This window comes from Theropithecus gelada, chromosome 16, assembly GCF_003255815.1.
Source record: "Theropithecus gelada isolate Dixy chromosome 16, Tgel_1.0, whole genome shotgun sequence".
NCBI lineage: Eukaryota > Metazoa > Chordata > Mammalia > Primates > Cercopithecidae > Theropithecus > Theropithecus gelada.
This window is the reverse complement of record NC_037684.1, coordinates 1,133,497-1,152,372: the sequence shown is the minus strand read 5'-3', so window position 1 is coordinate 1,152,372 and position 18,876 is coordinate 1,133,497. Positions and strand designations below refer to the sequence as shown.

The window sequence follows — 18,876 nt, the reverse complement described above, 5'->3', positions numbered from 1 at the left end:
ACGTCCTCATCCACAGTATGTGGCGGCTGGCCCCCGTGACCTGAGGCCCTTCGTCATGCTAATACTCCAGTACCTACCTGTGAGCAACATCTAATTGTCTAGGGAAGAGCAAGAGCATCCCTGGCATAGAAGAATTTCACTGCATCCATCCTTCCGGAACTCTTGTTTAAACAGAGTTTCTGACTCTCCCCTGGGCAGGAGTAAATCAGTCTGTTAACATTCTCCAAGCCATAATGCAATGGAGAGATCCAGGCCAGGCTTTGTTTAAGGGTCAAGGCAATGGTTCTTGACCCTGGCTACAATCACCTGGGGAGCATGGGGAAGGCAAAACTTGGACAAGCTTGCTCCATTACATTCCTCATCGTTCTTCCCTACCATGCGCCTCTGCAATGGGTGCCTGGGACAGCCCTTGCCAGGGCCCAGCACCCACTCACTCTCAAGCCCCCTGCACACTCTGAGATGGGGAAGGGAGAAACAAGGGAGGGGCCATCTGTGGACACGTGCGTGTCACCCTCACCTCCGCTTCGTGAGCCTCCAACACGTCTGCTTTCGGCTGGTTGTCGAGCCTAAGAGTAAAACAGGGTGTGTCAAGGAGACCTTGCGGGAGGCCGCTCCGCTCTCAGCTGGCGGGGATTCCCGGGAGAGATCTGAGACAAAGATCCTTACCCTGACTCACACCTGGCTAGGGGAAATGCCACGTGGATACCGTGGTGACAGGCAAGAGGCTGAGGGCCAGGCCTGCCCGTTGTGCAGCCTCAGCCTTCCCTAGGCTAACTTGAGGGTGGTGGGGGCTGAGAGGTGGGCAGTGATCCCCAAAGCCCCTTTTCAGATGTGACACTGCTACACAGGGTCTCAGAGCACACCCACAGGACTCAGAATCTGACGGCCTCGACTTGGAGAACCAGCTCTATCGCTTCCTAGCGGTGTGACCTTATGTAATTTCTTAACCTCTCTGGGCTGGTTGTACGTTAAGAATGGCACCTACTTTGAGACCTACCACTGCGCTGAGGGTGAGATGCGGGAATGTGAGTCAAGTGCTCAGCATGGCCTGGTAGAGAAAGGCCTCTGCACAGGAGCTATTCTTAGGCTTCTCTAACTCCAAGTGCCCTCTATCCACCCTCCTGGGTCCCAAGACTGCTCCAGTTTCACAGGCAGCCCCACCCAACGTTGACCGCACTGATAGGAGGCAAAGAAAACCCTCTACGGAATTCACTGGCCCAGAGGGTGAATGAGCCCAGGGAGTTCTGCATCTGGCTGGCTGGAAAGGTAGAGTGGGAGGTGGCCAGGGATGTGGATCCAGCCTGAATAATTCCCCAAAGAAGGGAAGGGGACACAGCCTAGGGATGCCTACCGGGTACCGTCGGCAGCTTCAGGGAGCGGGGCTGCCTGTGCAAACGCCGAAATGTCTGGAGGAAACAAAAACCAAATACAAAGCATGAGATCGCTTTCCCCTCCCCAAAGAGACATGGTGCTTGAAACCCAGCACCCCCAGAGAGGTTGATTTTCCCCTGAGTGGGCTGCCATGTGTTCCCCAGGCACTTCCACAAGGACCAGCCTGTGATCTTCCATAAATGTTGCAAGGACGCAGCCTCCACAGCATCTGCTTCTGCATACACAGCTCTGTCTCAGAAAGGGGCTCCGGGCAGGTGGGGAGGCTGAGACTTCTCATTACCACCACTCACCTGTGGCCGGCCAAACTGCCCCACACAAACAAGTGGAAAAAGCAAACTGGGCTCTCATTTACTGGACAGGCTGGCTAAAGCTGCTGTTTGGAAGCAGGGGCTGCTTGCGACAACCCTTGAAAGTAATGAGATGCTCTCACTTCGGCCAGCAAGGCCAGTGGCAGGATGTGCAGGTGGCTCATTAGCGACACCTGGTGCCTGGTACAGCTGCTGGGGATTTCCAGCACAAAGGCCCCGACCCCTCGGCTTCCGGTATGGGTCACTGGTGGACCAGCTCTCAGGGGAGAGGAAGAAACGCCACATATCAGGGGCCCAAGAGTGGGCAGCTGGGGCTGATCCCTGAGCCTGGGATGTTCCCAGTTTTAGTGCTAAAAGTCCCACGTCCAGGGAGACCAGAACTGAAGGCTACTCCAGCATGGAACCAAAGTGCTACAGGGAGATTGGTGGTCCCAGGACTGCCATGGGCCGCTCACTCCCCGCTCTTTTCTGCAAAAAGAGACAGGAAGTGGCAGTGGCTGAAGCTATCAAAGGCCTCTCTCCTGCCTGTGTGGACAAAGACTCTCCCCGTTCAGCCAAAAGACCTCCCTCGACCTTCTTCTAGGGCTTTCTTCTGCCTTTGAAGGTCCTCTGAACCACAGGCTGTCAACATCTCTGGGAGCTCACAGACATGGAGAATCTGATAGAGGCCGTGGGCCTTCTTATCAGGGAAATGCACACATGTGTCCAACATCCTGTGCACAATTTCTGGGGGATCAGAACCTTAGAAGCCTCTACTGGTAAGGCCTCCCCTGGACACAGTGTGCCTGCAGACTACCAGCAGGGGCCTGGCATTTCTACCCATCCAACACTGCTCAAATGTTCCACAGAAGGTAAACACACGCCTAAGGCATGAGGGAAGTAGTAAGAGTTGGGGTGTGGTTTGTCCCCAACCCCCAAGTGGGAAGGCAAAATGCTTCTGAAGCCTCATGCTTTTCCTTAAAAGTTAAGAGTGTATCATGCATTCTGCTCCAAAATGTGTCCACGTTTACTTTAATAAAAATGTATTTCCTTGCCCTCCCTGTGACATATCTTCAGGGGAAAATGGACCCTTCTGGGAAAAGAGCCACGTCTTCCCAATGTTTTGGGGTAATCCCCTGTGTGCATCCGAGAGCTAGTAACCAGGGAAACCACAACAAAAAACGGGTGTGAAACTGCAGAGGCTGCTCAGCTGTTCAGAGGAAGCCTCCATAAGGCGGGTTCTCAGGGCCCTGACCACTGCCCTGCACACACCTGAGCAACGCCATGCAGGCAGTCCTCTAAGGACTCAGATGCTCCAAGTCAGCCCCCTAATGGAGCTGGCTTAGGGAATAGAAAAGCCTGGAGTAACCAAGATACTGTGACTTCAAGACAGTCCTGTTCAAGACCCAAGAAAAAAACAGCTACAGTGTTTGTTTTAAACACCATTACGCTCATCACCTTCAGTTACAGTAAAAAGCACTGATCTCAAACACTTTAGGGGCAGGAATGAAAAGGTTGGTACACAGTAAGTGTAGAAAACAATTTTTACAGAAGGGACTCAATGTATTGACTTACTGAATTGAAAGTGTTTTCCTTTAAACTTTCTGCAATAAGGAGGCATTTCCAGCAGTGGCCAGCAGATGGCACTGTGTGGTAAGGCACAGAAAGGTGAAGCCCACTAAGTGAAGCCCGCAGACCTTCCCAAATGGGTTTCCACTTCTCTAAGATGTTGTGCGTAAGATAGCCTCTGGCTATTGCGTAAGGGAGGATATGGTGACAGATGCTCATGAAGCATTAGCAAAAAGTCCTCTCCCCATTCTATAAACCCAGGTTCCAGTCCTGCTTCTACCATCTCCTGGCAGTGTGACCTTGAAAAGGTCGCCTGCAGTCTCTGTGCCAAGAGGCTGGACAGGTCCAGGGTCCCTCCCAGCAAGAACTTCTCACATTAAGAAGCCGACCTCCAGGGCACTTGCCCTGCCCCCTTCCCATCCTCCATGGGAAGTCAGCTCTCAGAACAGGTGGAGGGAGACTCAAGTACCTCCAAAGGCACCCCCAGGGAGAGGGCACCCAGGTGGGGTGGACAGAAGGGATCACAGCAAAGGGCAGTTAATGGAACCATGCAAAGGACTCACCTGGAAAGATAAACTGCTGTCTATGATGAATGAAGTAGGCAGCTTTAAACAGAAGAGGAGGTGAGTCACACACACAGAACGGCCAACGCAGGAGGGAGGAGCGGAATTGCAGGTACCGGCTTGGGAGACAGGGACTGGTTATTGGGCTGGGACAGCCCTACCCTAGATGGACCTGGCAAGGACAGGCCAAACCATGCAGGAAGGAGGAAAAGAGCTGGGAGAAAATGGGCCCTGGCAGGAGCCCCCAAGACTAAAGGGGTTTGCACTGGAGGATTGGGCATTCCAAGACCCCGTCTCTGGTCACCAGCGCTCTGCGAAATGCATGTGAGCCCAGAAGGGCAAAATACAATGGGAGAGAAACAGTGATTCTGAAAAGTTTAACAGTGTTATGTATGGAAGAATGGCCTCCTCCCCTTGAGCCCCACCTATACCTCCAGAGTGTCTCAACTCTCTCTCTTACAGGGTACTGAAAAGGATACACTGGGGTTCTGGAAGCTGACAGCATGTTCCAACCTCAATTCTGCCACATAACTAGGCTCTGGGACCTTAGGGAGTTGGCTAACCTCTCCAGCTGTCTCACTGTCAAATGGGGGTATAAATACAGTCATGTGCCACAGAACATGTTGCTTTGGTCAACAAGGGACCGCATACACAATGGTGGCCCTGATCATAATGCAGTGGAAAAATTCCTCTTGCCTAGTGATGTGGTAGCTGTGGTAACAGGGGCAGCGCCATGCATTCCTCACGTGTTTGTGGTGACACTGGCAGGAAATAATCCACGGAACTACAAGCTGTATAAAAGGATGGCATGCACAATTATGCACGGTAGCATCTTACTTGATAATGAGAATAAACAACTTCATTACTGGTTTATGTATTTACTATATTGCACTTTTAATCATTTTTAAAATTTTTTAATTAATTAATTTATTTTTTGAGACGGAGTCTTGCTCTGTTGCCTAGGCTGGAATGCAATGGCACAATCTCGGCTCACTGCAACCTCCGTTTCCTGGGTTCAAGTGATTCTCCTGCCTCAGCCTCCCAAATAGCTCAGATTACAGGCGCCCACCACCACACCTGGCTAATTTTTGTATTTTTAGTAGAGACGGGGTTTCACTATGTTGGCCAGGCTGGTCTTGAACTCCTGATCTCAGGTGATCTGCTCACCTTGGCCTCCCAAAGTGCTGGGATTACAGGCGTGAGCCACCACGCCCAGACTTTTAATCTTGATTTTAGATTATACTTGTTCTACTTACCAAAAAAAAAAAAAAAAAGTTATCTGTAATTTAGCCTCAGGCAGTTGCCTCAGGAGGTATCCAGAAGGTGGCACTGTTATCACAGGAGATGCCAGCTCCATGTATGTCACTGCCCCAAAGACCTTCCGGTGGGAGAAGATGTGGAGGTGGAAGAGTGATATTGATGATCCTGACCCTGCACAGGCCTAGGCTAGTGTGTGTGTCTTAGTTAACAAAAGAGTTCAAAAAAAATTAAGAATTTTAAAAATAGAAAAAAGCTTATAAAAATTCAAAGAAAAATGTTCTTGTACAGCTATACAATATGTGTTTTGGGCTAAGTGTTATAACAAAAGACTCCAAATTAAAAAAAAAATTAAAGATTATAATGTAAAAAAGTTGTAAGCTAAGGTTAATTTATTATTGAGGAGAATATTTTAAAATAAATTTAGTGTAGCCTAAGCATATAGTGTTTACAAAGTCTACAGTAGTGTACAGGAATTCCTCACTCACTGACTCATCTAGAGCAGCTTCTAGTCCCCTACAAATAAATACCATTTTATTTACTGATTTATTTATTTAGAGACAGAGTCTTGCTCTGTCACCTGGGCTGGAGTACAGTGGTGCAATCTCAGCTCACTGCAACCTCCACCTCCTGGGTTCAAGCGATTCTCGTTCCTCAGCCTCCTGAGTAGCTGGGACTACAGGTGTGCGCCACCACACTTAGCTAATTTTGTATTTTTAGTAGAGATGGGGTTTTGCCATGTTGGCCAGGCTGGTCTTAAACTCCTGGCCTCAAGGTATCCGCCTACCTCGGCCTCCCAAAATGCTGGAATTACAGGCATGAGGCACTGTGCCCAGCCGTATTTTTAATATTTTGTGCTGTATATTTACTGTAGCTTTTCTGTGTTCAGATGTTTCAATACACAAATATTTAGCATTGTGCTGCAATTGCCTACAATATTCAGTACAGTCACATGCTGCATAGGTTTGCAGCCTAGAAGCAATAGGCTACACCACACAGCCGAGACGTGTGGAGGACTATACCATCTGGGTTTATGTAAGTACACTCTATGATGCTCACATTACAATGAAATTGCCAAATGCATCTCTCAGAACATTTCCCTGTTGTGAAGCAGCACGTGACTGTAATCTTTTCCCAGGTTTACCACTGAAGTTTAAGTGCAATGCCCCTGCACAGCACAGAGGAGGGGGACGACAGGAGGCTTGCCTTCTCCAGCTGAACTACAGGGCCAGTGGGGCAGGCAGTGGGGGTTAGGGGGAGGGTTGACCCATTGGTGCTGCCATGACCAAAGAGATAGGGTCTTGAGAGAGTGAGGCCTCTGTGCAGGGGAAAATGAAGGCCCAGTCTAGGGACATCAGGGAAAGCAGCAAGGGTCCAGCCGATTGTGCAAACAGAACTTTTTCTGTGGCTGCCGTGTTTCAAACACACCCTTTCCATTTACAAAAACCCAAACTGGGAGGTTTAGCAAAAGGCACAGTTTCAGAGCATAATAAAGACAGAGCAGAATGGGAGAGGAGGTTAATCAAATGTGCCATCACTCAATGCAGGGAGGGGAGGGGCGTGCTCAGGACGGCGTGTGCATGTCAGGAGATATTCAGCCACGTGCGTACTGAGGTGAAGGCAAAGAGAGAGATTCCTACAAGATCTCTGTCTCCACTGTCCCCAAAAGAAGTCCCAGGAGAAGCTCCCTGGCCTCCTGCTGGGTGGGTAGAGCTCCAGCTGGGGCTCCCCTGGCACAGGGAGAGCTGTGACTGTCCTCATGGACCTGGAGCTCCAGAGGCCAGAGACAGGGGCCTGACCTGGACTCTATTGGCTGGTGACAGCCTGTGGCTGGGTCCAGAGCAAACAGGAGTGTCACAGCCACCTTCCTTCCTCTGGGACTGCAAACTGTAATAAACTGAAGGCTGAGACTGACTCTGAGGAGCGGCCAGAGAGGCTGAGGCAGCAGCTCAGTCCCAAAATGGGCAGGTGGGCTTCACTCTGCTGCTTGGAGAGGCAGACACCCCAGGGCCAGCAGCTGAGGGCAGGAGAGGCTGGAACCCTGACCTCTCCTGACAGACACCAGGCAGTGAGCTGGGGTGGAGCCTGGCTCAAGGTCTACTCTGCTGTAAACTCCTGTGGGACTCAGTGTCTTCAGCCACACAATGGGAACAACCTAATTCCAACTTTACATGGTCACCTATCTTATGGAAAGGGAACGAGAGGTCTCCTTGAAGGAGCTTACCCAGATCACGAGTGGGAAGCAGCAGGACCCCACCCAGATTCCCTCTCTGAGGCCTTCTAGCTCCCTGCATTGCTGGCCATGCCTCCTGGGAGCTCAGAAGCCAGTCCTGAGAAAGTGAGCACTGCCCAGGAGAGGCCACCCCATGAAGAGGAGGGCAGCGTGGGGATTATGTTGTGTCAGACGGACTTGGGTTTGATCTCCATTCTGCCACTGACAGGCTGTACAACTCATGGCAAGCCCCTCCCTCTCTCTGAACCTCAGTATTCCCATCTGTAAAACAACAGCATCAACATCAGAGCTATTGTGCTTGGGGCACCTGGCAAGTGCTCCATAAACATCAGCTCTTAGCTGTGACCATGTCTGACCTTGAATCTGCAGACCTTGGGTCTGCTGAGAAGGGGATCTGTCCGCACCCCTGAGAACCCAGAAAAGCCTGGAGATGTGGTACCTGGGAAGTTGAACCTGCTGTCCCGCTGGCCAGGTGAGGGGTTGGGGGGCGTGGTGGCGCTGGATGGGTTGGATGATGTTGGGAAGGGCGCCGGCGAGGAGGGTGTGGAGGAGGTGGTGGAGGAAGGGTTGCTGCTGGAGTCCAGGTGATTCATGGCTGGAGGGTGCTCCTGCAGGACCAGAGATATCGGGAGTGGCAGGGCTGTCCCGGCCCCACCTGCGTCCCACCGGCCACACCCTCCCTTCCCCATTTGGAAAGGAAGCAGTCAGCCCAGGGAATCCTCAGGGTCTGACATTTTACGCATCTAGCATTTGAGGAAGGGCAGCACACAGAGGCCCTCGCCTCAATGCCCACTCCCCAGGGGGCTCCTGCTCAGCTTTCTGATTTCAGCTCAAGCACACTCTTCCCAGAAGCCTTTCCTGCACCCTGGCTGGGACCACGCTCCTCCTCTCCATCCTGGCACAGCTCCCAGCAGTGTTTCATCAGGGCACCGTGTCTACTGCAGACGTCCCAGGCACTTCCCTGACGGAAGACTCTCCCACTACCTTGTGTGTTGCATGAGGCCAGGGTGATCATTACATACTCAGTGACTGGCTCTGAGCTGGGCACACATTAGGATTTTATAATGAATTAAGTTCAGGCTCTGATAAATGTTATATCATGTCTGCTAAGCACCAGGCACTCTGCCAGACGTAGGGAGACCAATGATAAATGAGAGGCATACAGTCCTTTTCTTTGGAAATCTGGCTGAATCAAAGGCACTGGGAAGTCTTAGAGTCAAAGTACAAAACCCTGAAAGAGGTGATGGCTTGGGCTGGTGCGGTCTGCCATTTTGGAGGGGTAAGAATTCTGGAGCTGGAAAGAACTTTCTAGAAGATGACCACAGGAGTTAGTTTGTCAGGACAGGCCTGGTTCACTCATGTTGTCCCAACTTAAATGTTAATGTCATCCCTTCCACACTTAAAGCAAGCATGCTCCCCCTGCTAATGGATCACATGAACCAGTGCTTGCCATGGGAAACACATGTTTGGTGGCCAGTGAGACACCTTTAGGAGACCCTTGGACACAACACAGAGGACGCTGCACCAGGGAGGAGGGGTGCTCTGTTTCCTGTCTTGTTCTGCCTGAGAGAAGGCCTTGGCCTGAGCTGCTATGTCTTTATCGCCTCTCCAACACTGACTCATCACCCATTCAACAGAGTGAGGGCTTCAAGCTCCAAGCCTTAAGCAAGTGTGATAACCAGATGAAGCTTATAACTTTTTGGTTTTAACTGTGCTTGTTTTAATGATTACCTTCTATCTGTAGGGATCATGGTTTTTCCAATGATGATAGTGATGATTACATAAAAGTGAAGTGTTGTTAAGTATTAGCCTAGGTGGTATCCGGTTAAGACAGAAACCATAAAGATGGTTTGCAGCTTTGATGAAGTTTGGGCGGTACTGATTATCAACTCAATTATCAACTCAATCCACACTACGTGCCACCACAGTCCCACTGTAGAGCTCAGGGAAGCAGGGCCCAAGGAAGCCAAGGGCTTTGCCCACAGTCATGGGAGATGGGCCTGGCACGATCCCAGCTCCTGGATGCCTTCTGGCCATGGCTCCCCAGCCACAGCACGGAGGAGACCCCTGAGAACAGCACCAGCATCTCACAGCTCTGAGCAAGAGCCTGTGGGAGCAAGGACCAGAGAGCCCGGGGAAGGGAGGGCTGCTGCACTAGAAATGAGAAAAGGTGGGTGAAGGGAGAAAGTTGGGGGCAGGGAGAGAGGCCTAAGCTCCAGCTTCTCCCTGTGGCCAAAAAGAAAGAGCACTGGGGTTTGGAGGCAGACAGACTGGAATTCTCGGCCAGCTTCCACCACCACTTAGCTGGGTGACTCTAGGCAACTTCCTCTACCTCTCTGAGCTTCCATTTCCTCAACCACAAAATGAAAACATCAACACCTATGGCAGAGGGTTACTGCGCTGACCAGTAGCATCACAAAGGTGGGAGTGGGTGGTACATAGCAGGTGACTAATACATGCTTGTTCCACATTCTTTTGCAGACCTGCTAGCTAGGAGCACTCAGAAGTTTGGGCCCCAGCAAGGCCAGAAGACCAACAGAGAGAGGGCTCCAGGGGATTCTAAGTTAGGCAGGACCTGGATCTGAAAAGTGCTTCCTGAATGCAAACATCAATTCCCCTGGGGGTAGGAGAGGAATTCCTTGGTTAAAGAAGTTGAGGCCAAGTTGGGTTAAATGCTAAGTTCAACAGGTTTATTTGCTGCACGCCATGAAGGCTCTGGCGTACACAGTGACCTCTGGAATCTACTGGCCAGGGATAGTTGACATCACATGGCGCCAAGTTAGAAGTGGGAGCTGGATCCACTGAGCCCTCCCTCTTCTCACTCACTCTCCAAGGCTCAGGACCCTCCATCAGTCCCTCTGTGACCCTGGACAAATGACCCAACCTTTAAGAGCCACTGTGTAACATGGGGGTAACACCTGCCGGATCACAGTGTTGTTCAATCATTCAACAATCAACATGCTGGTTTCCTGACTGCCTATTGTGTGGCTGGTGCCAATGAGAGCAAGACAGCATCACGGGGCCCTCAGGGAGCATCTGTGCTGAAGGGGAATGGGGCGGGCAGGGGTGGAGAGGCAGGTGCTGGGAGAAGAGGTCGAAGACGAACAGGATAAACACACCTCTCGGCACCATGTGTGGCCCCTAGTGAGAACTCAGTAACAGCTCATGTTATCATAGCAACCTTCAGTGGGATCCTGGAGGGCCAACGCTCTCAGAGACGAGAGGTCTTTGGCACCACCGTGTGGGCTTAGAGGCTGAGGAGGTGCACGCAGGAGGGGCTCATGAGGGAGGTAGAACAGAGAGAGAGTGCTGTGAGGAGGGCTGAGGGGTGGTGTCCAGGTGGGTGGAGATGCAGGAGTGAACATGATGGGCAGGGGGTCGTGCAGAATGCATAGGGATGGGGGGTATGCTAGGCGTAGCTGGAGAGGAGAGGCAGGGGCAATGATGACATTGTTGGCAATGGGGGCAGGGGGCACTGCATTCCTGCTGAGGAACTGATCCTATCTGTGACGGGCTGGGAAAATAATTACTAGTTGATGGTATGGTACTGCTCCCTACAAGTTCATGAACATTCTCTCTTTACCCTTCAAATACCCTGTGAATGAAGCATTAGGAACCTCAATTTACAAAGCAGAAAGTGAGGCTCAGAGAGGTCAAGTGGCTCACTCAAGGTCATGGAAGCAAGAGAGGAGTTGGGACTCAAAGCCAGGGCTAGGCAGCTGTTGTGGTCTGAATGACTGTGAACTCCCACAGCTCACATGCTGAAACCCTAGCACCCAAGGAGGTGGTACTGGTAGCTGAAGCCTCTGGGAGGTAATTGGGTCATCAGGGCAGAGCCCTCAGGAATGGGACTAGTGCCCTCATGAAAGGGCTCGAGGGAGCTTGCTGGGCCCCTCCACCATGGGAGGATGTGGTATGAGTGACATCTGTGAGAAGGTGGGCCTTCCCAAGACATCGAGTCTGCTGGTACCTTGATCTTCCCAGCCTCCAGAACCATGAGAAACAAATTTCTATTGTTTTTAAGCTACCCAGTCTATGATATTTTGTTATGGTAGCCTGAACAGACTAAGACAGGACCCTATCATCTTTCCCCTCTTCCTCCCCATTCTGGGTGAGAAGCCACCACCAGAGGGAAATGAGAGGCAGGAGAGAGGACAGGTGCAGGCCCATGGCACAGTCAGGCCTGGGACAGCTGGCCTTCTTGTTTGACAGTAAGAGATGGCCCTGGCTCTCCCAGAGCAGCCCCTGAAGCTGTACCTTTAGGGTCCCCAGTACAAACTGGCCACGTTGCCTGTCTTTTTCTTCCAGCCTGAGCCACATGGCCAGTCACAGCCATGAGGCAACTGGGCACATGCTCCTCATCAGAGGGGCACACGCTAAGCCCCTGCTCTGGGGCTGCAGGTAAAACACACTTAAAAATACACAGCCAAAACCACAGCAGCCAGCAGCCTGCAGCCAGCCAGGATGGGAGCTGCTGTCAGAAGCCATCAGCACTGGCACCTCCCAGATGCCAGGCACACCTGTGCAAAGGGGCCAATGACAGGTATGCCAACCCTCCTGGGGGACACAGGTTTTGCAGACTCTGTCTAGCTGCAGAGGACACCCGTCTGCCTCAGCAGAGAAGCCTGACCTGGCTATGGATGAAAATGCACTGTTTGTATTACTTTTGGGTATTCCTATGAGGGCAGCAGAGCCTTGCTCGGTGGCGGTCATGGCAATTGCTTTAACGAACAACTGAAGGTGTATTTACCGCACTGCGACTAAGGGCCCAGGTTTTGCGGCTGGGTGGCTGCCGAGGCTACCACTCTGGGTTTGTATCTTGCTCTCAGGGGATGCTGTGCTGTTTTCTCACCTGTGACATGGATCAGTATGTACCCTTCAGAACTATTGTGGGGCTCAAATGAAACAGCAATGGAAGTTGTTCCCGGTACACGCTAAACACACAGGAAGTGTTAGCTCAAAGGAGAAGGGACTGGGAATCACGGCTGTACCACCACAACTTAAATGTAAAGCCTCCTAGTGGCTCAAGATATGATTCCCAAGGCCACCCTCTGGCCACAAATCTGAGACTGTGGTGTCACATCCCACTTCCCCACTGAGCCTCTGAGGCAGGGGTGCTTTATAGGAAGGACGTCCAGTGGCAGAAGGGGGTCCTCCCCAGCATTACCCAGTGTACCTTCTTTGTCAGTGCTTTGGGAAGGGTTCCAAAATGGGGTTCGGCTGCTCTGTCCACCGGGTTGTTGATGTCCGAGGGGACAGATTCTGTCCTCCGAAGCCGAGTTACTGTTTGAAAAGAGGGAAAACCCATCACCAGGGAACAGGTCAAGCTAAAGATTGATTCACTGAAATCCAGAAAGCAGAGGAGAGGAAGACAGAAAACTCACATGGCAGGAAGGATATTCTACAGGCAGGGGCTTCTTTGGTACATTTGTTGTGACACTTCAACCTGGTAAAGAAGGGGAGGTTAGCGTGCGGAGCGCCACATGCGGGGCTCGGGCACACATGGGTAGCTCTGTGTAGCATTCACTCAGGACTGTCTCCATTTCCACAAACTTCTCAACAAATGTTAGCTCGAAAGTAGAGAACACCATGATATTAATAGTAATAGCAGCTGCTACACTGAGCTGCTATGCTGAGCATTTACCACGTTCTGTGTCATCTACCCATCCTCACAGCAAAGTAGGTCTCGTGATGCCCACTTCGACTTGCCCCAGGTTGCCCACCTATTTTTCTTTTGTAAAGAAAAGGAGACCCTCTACCCATACTGAAAAAACTCAAGACAAATCTGAACTTACAAAAAAAAAAAGACGAATTAGACAGATAGTGTTTGCTTTACCAAAGAATCCCAGGGACTCAAAGGGCAGCCCCTCCAGCTACATTTGTGCAATGGAACGTGCGGTCTGAGGGTCAGCCCCAGGCTAGGATTGGAAAGAACTGGGTTCTCACTGTGGTCCTGCCTTCTGCACTGAGTCCTAGATTTCTCTCTAATGGGCTGAGGGTGTCCTATCAACCTCATACTGCATCGCAGGACAGCCTGGGCTCAGAGGTCATCCTGTGCTCTCCACATGATGGGAACTAGAGGTTCCTAATGTAAAGCCAAGTGGCCAGGAGCCACAGGAGACCCAGACTAGAGAGAGAAGTCAGCAACTCCCTAGAGGTCAGGAGAGTCGCTGGGAAAGTGATGGGTCCAGCTGATATGCACAAGACCCACCATCTACCGTGTGACTGGAGCCCAGATGGAATCACACACACTAGCTCAGGTTCTCAGAGCCATCCCCATGGTTGATGCATACATTAAAAATCAGGCCCAGAAAGGTCAAGTGCCTTGCCCCAGGTCATACAACAATGCAGGGGCAGAGTGGGCTGGACACCGAACCTCCAAGGCCACCTTGCATTAGGTGAGGGCAGTGGGACAGCAGAGGACACACTCTGCCCAGCCAACACTGTTCCCTATCCTTGCCCTTCCTTCCCACCAGAAACCACAAGGCATGAGAAAATAAAGTTGGACTTGTACAGAATGTATACCCTGCGCTCACTCTCCCCGTCCGCAAGCCAACTCCTTGTTTTTAGCATCGCCTGTCTGCCTCTCGAGGGCTTCAAAATGTAAGGCTAAACTTCAGAACTCCTTACAGGTCCCAGAACAGTCCTCATATTCCTCCGGGCCTTAGTACAAGACCTTCCCATGGCCTGGAATTCTCTTTCCCCCTTGGTCTATCTTGTAAACTTCTATTCATCCTTCAAAGCCCACCTCAAGTATTCCCTTCTTCGCGGAGTAACTTGCTTAATCTCGCTGAAGAGGCCTGATCACTCCCTGGTGTGCTGAATAGGACTATGAATAGCAAGTATAGGGAAGCGTGTTCGAACTCTGATTTACTAAACGAAAAGTGTCTGCTCCTCCCACTCCCACTCCTCTTCCCATCACCTGCAATGCTTGCACTTCACTCCAAATATCATACTCTTCTGGCACACGTGGCAGACCTGCGACAGCCAGGACTTGGTGGAGAACCTGCAGGGGGCAGACACAGGCACATGCTCGCACTGGCTGGGAGGCCAAGGCTCAGACACAGAAGGGTTCCCACGGAGCTCCAGGGCAACTGGGAGTCTTGGCTCCATCCCAGAGCCCCATGGGCCCTCTCCCAGATGCAAAGTCATCACTGTCAATATGCTGAAGTTGGTGTGGTCATCTGGCAGTACCAATCTGGCAGCAGCAATCAAGAGTACAAGTGTGCATACCCTTTGACCCAACAGTTCTTAGGAATTCTTAGGAATTTATCCAACACAAGGCCACAAATGTTGAAAGATACATAGACAAGGTATGCCAGCAGCATGTTAGCAGCATAAAGACGGAAAATAACCTACATGTCCTTTGATAGGGGCTATGACTAAAGTATGCTCTTTCCAAACAATGGAACACTATGCAGCAAGAAACTAAAACAAGGACGCTCTTTCTGTGCAAATGGAATGATCTCCAAGTCACATTGTCAAGTTAAAAAAGTAAGGTACAATAAGATACGATCCCATTCACATCAAGTTCAAGTACAGGAAAAAAACCTCAGCTATGACGATAGAAGTGAATACCACTGAATGGTAGCACTGTCAAACTAGGGAGAACTAAAGGTAACTTTCTGGGTGCTGGAATGTTCTTCGTCTTCATCTGGATGGTATACACAGGTGTGTACGAATACATACACATACACACACATAGTTGTGCATTTTGCTCTATATAAATTGTATCTCCATTTTTGGAAAAAAGTATAAGATTGTGTATAACATATGCAGTATTTGAGTAAAAAATAAAGGGGAAAACATACATACATATTTGTTTGTATAAAATATCTCTAGAAGACAACACACAGCTAAGACCTCTTTACAGAGGGGACTGAGGAGTTGGGGACAGGAACAAGAGGGCAATTTTCTGTTGACGTTTCAACGTATCAGTGTATTTTCAATCCAAAATGTAGAACATTAAAGAAAACTCGAAAGATAGATTTCAAGGAAGGATGGGGGATAAGTGGGTAGTGTCCTCCAGAAAAAAAGCGCAAGGCTGGTCCACAGGGTGGGGAGGCCTAAGAGCAGAAATAACTCATATTTTTGGAAACACAGATTTTTTTTTTTAACGTATTGTATATCACAGTAACAACAGAACAAATGCCAACAGCATTTGGGAAGCAGTTTGTAATGCATCCACTAACACTAGCTCATTTGATTCTTATGCCCATGCCAGGGAGTGAGGCAGGTCCAGGATTCTTAGTGTGCAGTCAAGGAAACCAGCTCAGAGAGGTCAGGTGATGTTCCCAAGGTGCCACAGTTGGGATGCTGTGTAACAGGGTCTGGATCCCAGCTCTCTGAACTTGAGTTACAGAGCTTCTCTGTAAGAAATTCCACTGGTCCAGCAGAGGCCAAAAAAGGCCTTCAGCACAAGGGAAAGAGAAGAGGCTCTGGGGACAAACGGCTGGGTTTGAATTCTGCCTTCTGCTTACTACCGGCTGTAAGATGCCTCAGACGCTTCTGCAAATAGGGTTAACGCTAAGCCTCACAGGATTTGGGAAGGATCACAGATACGCTGTGTAGCAGAGATCCATAAATGTTACTCTCTCCACCCAACAAAGATGGGAGCTTCTGGTGGCAGGGGATACCCAACTGCATGGAGTGCCTTTTAAGGAGTTGCAATCTGGCCTCCTCGAGATGCAACCAGGTCTGTGGAGGCTCACACATATGCACACGTGCTCTCTGTCTCCCTCATTGGGTTTTAATTACTTCTCATGTCAACACTGCAGGTGAGGGGAGCAAGAACCTTAGGGGTGGGGCCCAGGAATCTGGATTTTCAACAGGCTCTACAGCAGACTCTGATGTGCAGCCAGTTTCAGGACTCACGTGACATCTCACCGGATGCAGGGGAAGCTCCTGCAACTCCTTCCCATGACCCTGACCCTATTTCTCCTGGGACCTGTGTCCTGGGAAAGAAGGAAAGTGTTTTCCCTAAGCAGAGTGAGGAAGAGACCCGAGGAGGTGCAGATGACGGAGGTGCAAGTCCATGTGGCCACCCTGGCAAGGCAAGGGTTCCAGGTAAGTGCAGGGCCATGTCCCACAGGTGAAATGGAAATGGACAGACCCGTCAGAGGCAAAGAGCTCGCTGAGAAACAGAGACCAGAACTCCCGGTCCCATGTGGGTTCCAGCCCGGCTCTGTGCCCTGATCCCCCTCCAGGCCCGCTGTGCCTACCTGTGTGTAACCGACAGCCCGATATCCCTCCGTACCATCTGTGGGGATCCATGCGAGAGATCTGCGGGGAAAGAGGCCGGATGGGCAGGCTGAGGAACTCCGCAGGCGACAGCTCGTGCCCGTGACTTCCTAGTTCAGAGACCACAGGCTAGAGGGGGGCGCAATGGTTTATTACATAAGCATCTCCCTGATCTATATCCATCAACACAGGAGCAGGCCAGGCTAGCCCAGTGGCATGGCATGGTTCCCCTCGCCTCGCTTGGTCCTCTAGCTTGCTCCTGGCCTCTGAGGATGGCTCAGTCAGCTGCCTCTGTGATGTTTCTAGCTGAGGAGCAAGGCAGGCTGGAGAGGCAGAAGGCAAAGTCAGAGTGAGGAGAGAAGCTTCTATACAGCCCAACCTCTTGCAACCTCTCACCAACACACCACAGGCCCCCAGTGTGCAGGGGCTTGATTCTGGGTACTTCTTGGTAAATGGCTGAAGCTGTCTACCTCAGGTGGAGAGCCGAGGCTAGTCAGCCCATCCAGTGCCTTTCCAGGCAGAAGCCCCTGGAGGATATTCCTCTGGGAGAGGCCACTGCCAGATCTGGGCAGACAGAGCGAGGACAAGGCGAAGCTTTACCACATTCTCACGTGGGCCAGCCCCACCCAGGTATGAGCCTGAGCCTCTGGGGACTTCTTGAGCACCCTCCTTCTCTGCTGAGAGAAAGGCCATACGCTTTGAGGTGCCTCTCCTGCTGGCCTTCCTGGAGGGCGCTCCCTCTCCCAGCCTGGGATTCCCTGTAAGAACAGGCATCCCTAGTGCAGTAGACAAACTGCTGGAAGCACTCTCTCCACCCACCAGCAGCCCGCACATTCAACTCACGCCCCCATACTCAGCGCCATTGCCTCCCAGAGCCAGCCCATGGGTGGGCTTCGGGGATCCGGGAACCCTCTGGACTGGTTCAGTAGAATGCTGTAGGCTTTTCTCTGGAAAGAAGATCTAAGACTTTCATCCAATCATCAAGGTGACCTGTGACCCAGAAAGGTCAGGAACACAGTGCTCTAGTGTGGCCATCTCATGTCCTCTGAGTCAGAAGGTCCCCCAAGGGTGGCCACTGCCCTCCTCAATCCCAAGTGCTGGTCTAGCACAAAGCTGGACTCATGAAGTGCTGGTTCACTTAAGGCCAAGTACCACATAAATAACCTCCATGAGAAGGGCGTGCTGGAGGTACTGGGTCCTCCCACATCAAGGAGAGCTGGATAAGAACAATCTATCTCACCTGCAGCTCTCCCTGGCACATCTGCAATGAGGCTGACTTGTCCCAACTTCCTCCTGGGGCTCACCCCACCCATCAGCAGCCAAGGCCACCAAAACGCATGGGGATGGCTGGGCGCCGTGGCTCACACCTGTAATCCCAGCACTCTGGGAGGCCGAGGCAGGAAGATCACCTGAGGTCAGGAGTTTGAGACCAGTCTGGCCAACATGGTGGAAACCCCGTCTCTATTAAAAATACAAAAATCAGCCAGGTGTGGCAGCGGGCACCTTTACTCCCAGCTACTCGGGAGGCTGAGGCAGGAGAATCACTTGAACCCAGGAGGCAGAGGCTGCAGTGAGCTGAGATTGCACTACTGCACTTCAGCCTGGGTGACAGAGCGAGATTCCGTCTCAAAAGAAAACAAAAACAAACAAAACAAAACAAAAAACACGTGGGGCTAAAGGCGCCAGCTGCCAGCCTAGGAGAAACAGACTATGTTGGAGTTTCAACCAGTTAGCCCCAAAGCCACCTACGATCTGCCCCATCTTCTGTGGGCATGGGCAGTGAGGTGGTATGTGCGCCAGGCACTGCCTTCATCTGATCTGCATGGAGACACTGGCCCTGAAGACCTAACAATCTCACTGCTCCAGTCCCCGTGTTACCATAGCAATTGGAGGATGGCAGGGCTGGGGCTGTCCTAGAGATGGAGGTGTTGAATGTTCCTCCAAGGTTCTGTGAAGGGCCCTGGCAGTTTCTGCCAGGGCACTAAGGGAGGGAAGTGTAGCTCCTTTTCATGCTCCCCCTGTGCCTCCCTGGGGTTCCTGCAGCCAGCTCCACTTCAGCATAGTTCCTGCATGCTGCACCCCTCCTCATTCCCAAGACCCCGCCCACAGCTACGTGACTCTCCTAGCCAGCTTGGGATAGTACAAAAATAAACTCCTATTTTGCTCAGGCAAAAACCAGACATCTCTGCATTTCCAGACAATTAAAAGCAGACTCCAGAGGCACAGCTGTCTCCCTCCACTCTGACTCATGAGCGAGGCCCCACAGCACAGCCACGTGCAGGAACGTGCTCCCAACCTGGAGGTAGGGGTGGGAAAGGGGGTCAAGGGTTGCCCA

General features: G+C 51.4%; 1 protein-coding gene across 1 annotated transcript in view; it reads right to left on the bottom strand.

Annotated features, from left to right (window-relative positions):
• KSR1 (kinase suppressor of ras 1) overlaps positions 1-18,876 on the bottom strand; it is a 164,410-nt gene that overhangs the window by 12,078 nt on the left and 133,456 nt on the right. Inside the window, exons 6-14 of the mRNA XM_025363170.1 lie at positions 16,523-16,583; positions 14,224-14,307; positions 12,686-12,747; positions 12,478-12,584; positions 7,741-7,909; positions 3,812-3,853; positions 3,251-3,325; positions 1,352-1,406; positions 518-566 (exon numbers count right to left, since the gene is read on the bottom strand). Of these exons, the coding sequence (XP_025218955.1) occupies positions 518-566; positions 1,352-1,406; positions 3,251-3,325; positions 3,812-3,853; positions 7,741-7,909; positions 12,478-12,584; positions 12,686-12,747; positions 14,224-14,307; positions 16,523-16,583 (704 nt within the window). The remainder of the gene's footprint in view (positions 1-517; positions 567-1,351; positions 1,407-3,250; positions 3,326-3,811; positions 3,854-7,740; positions 7,910-12,477; positions 12,585-12,685; positions 12,748-14,223; positions 14,308-16,522; positions 16,584-18,876) is intronic.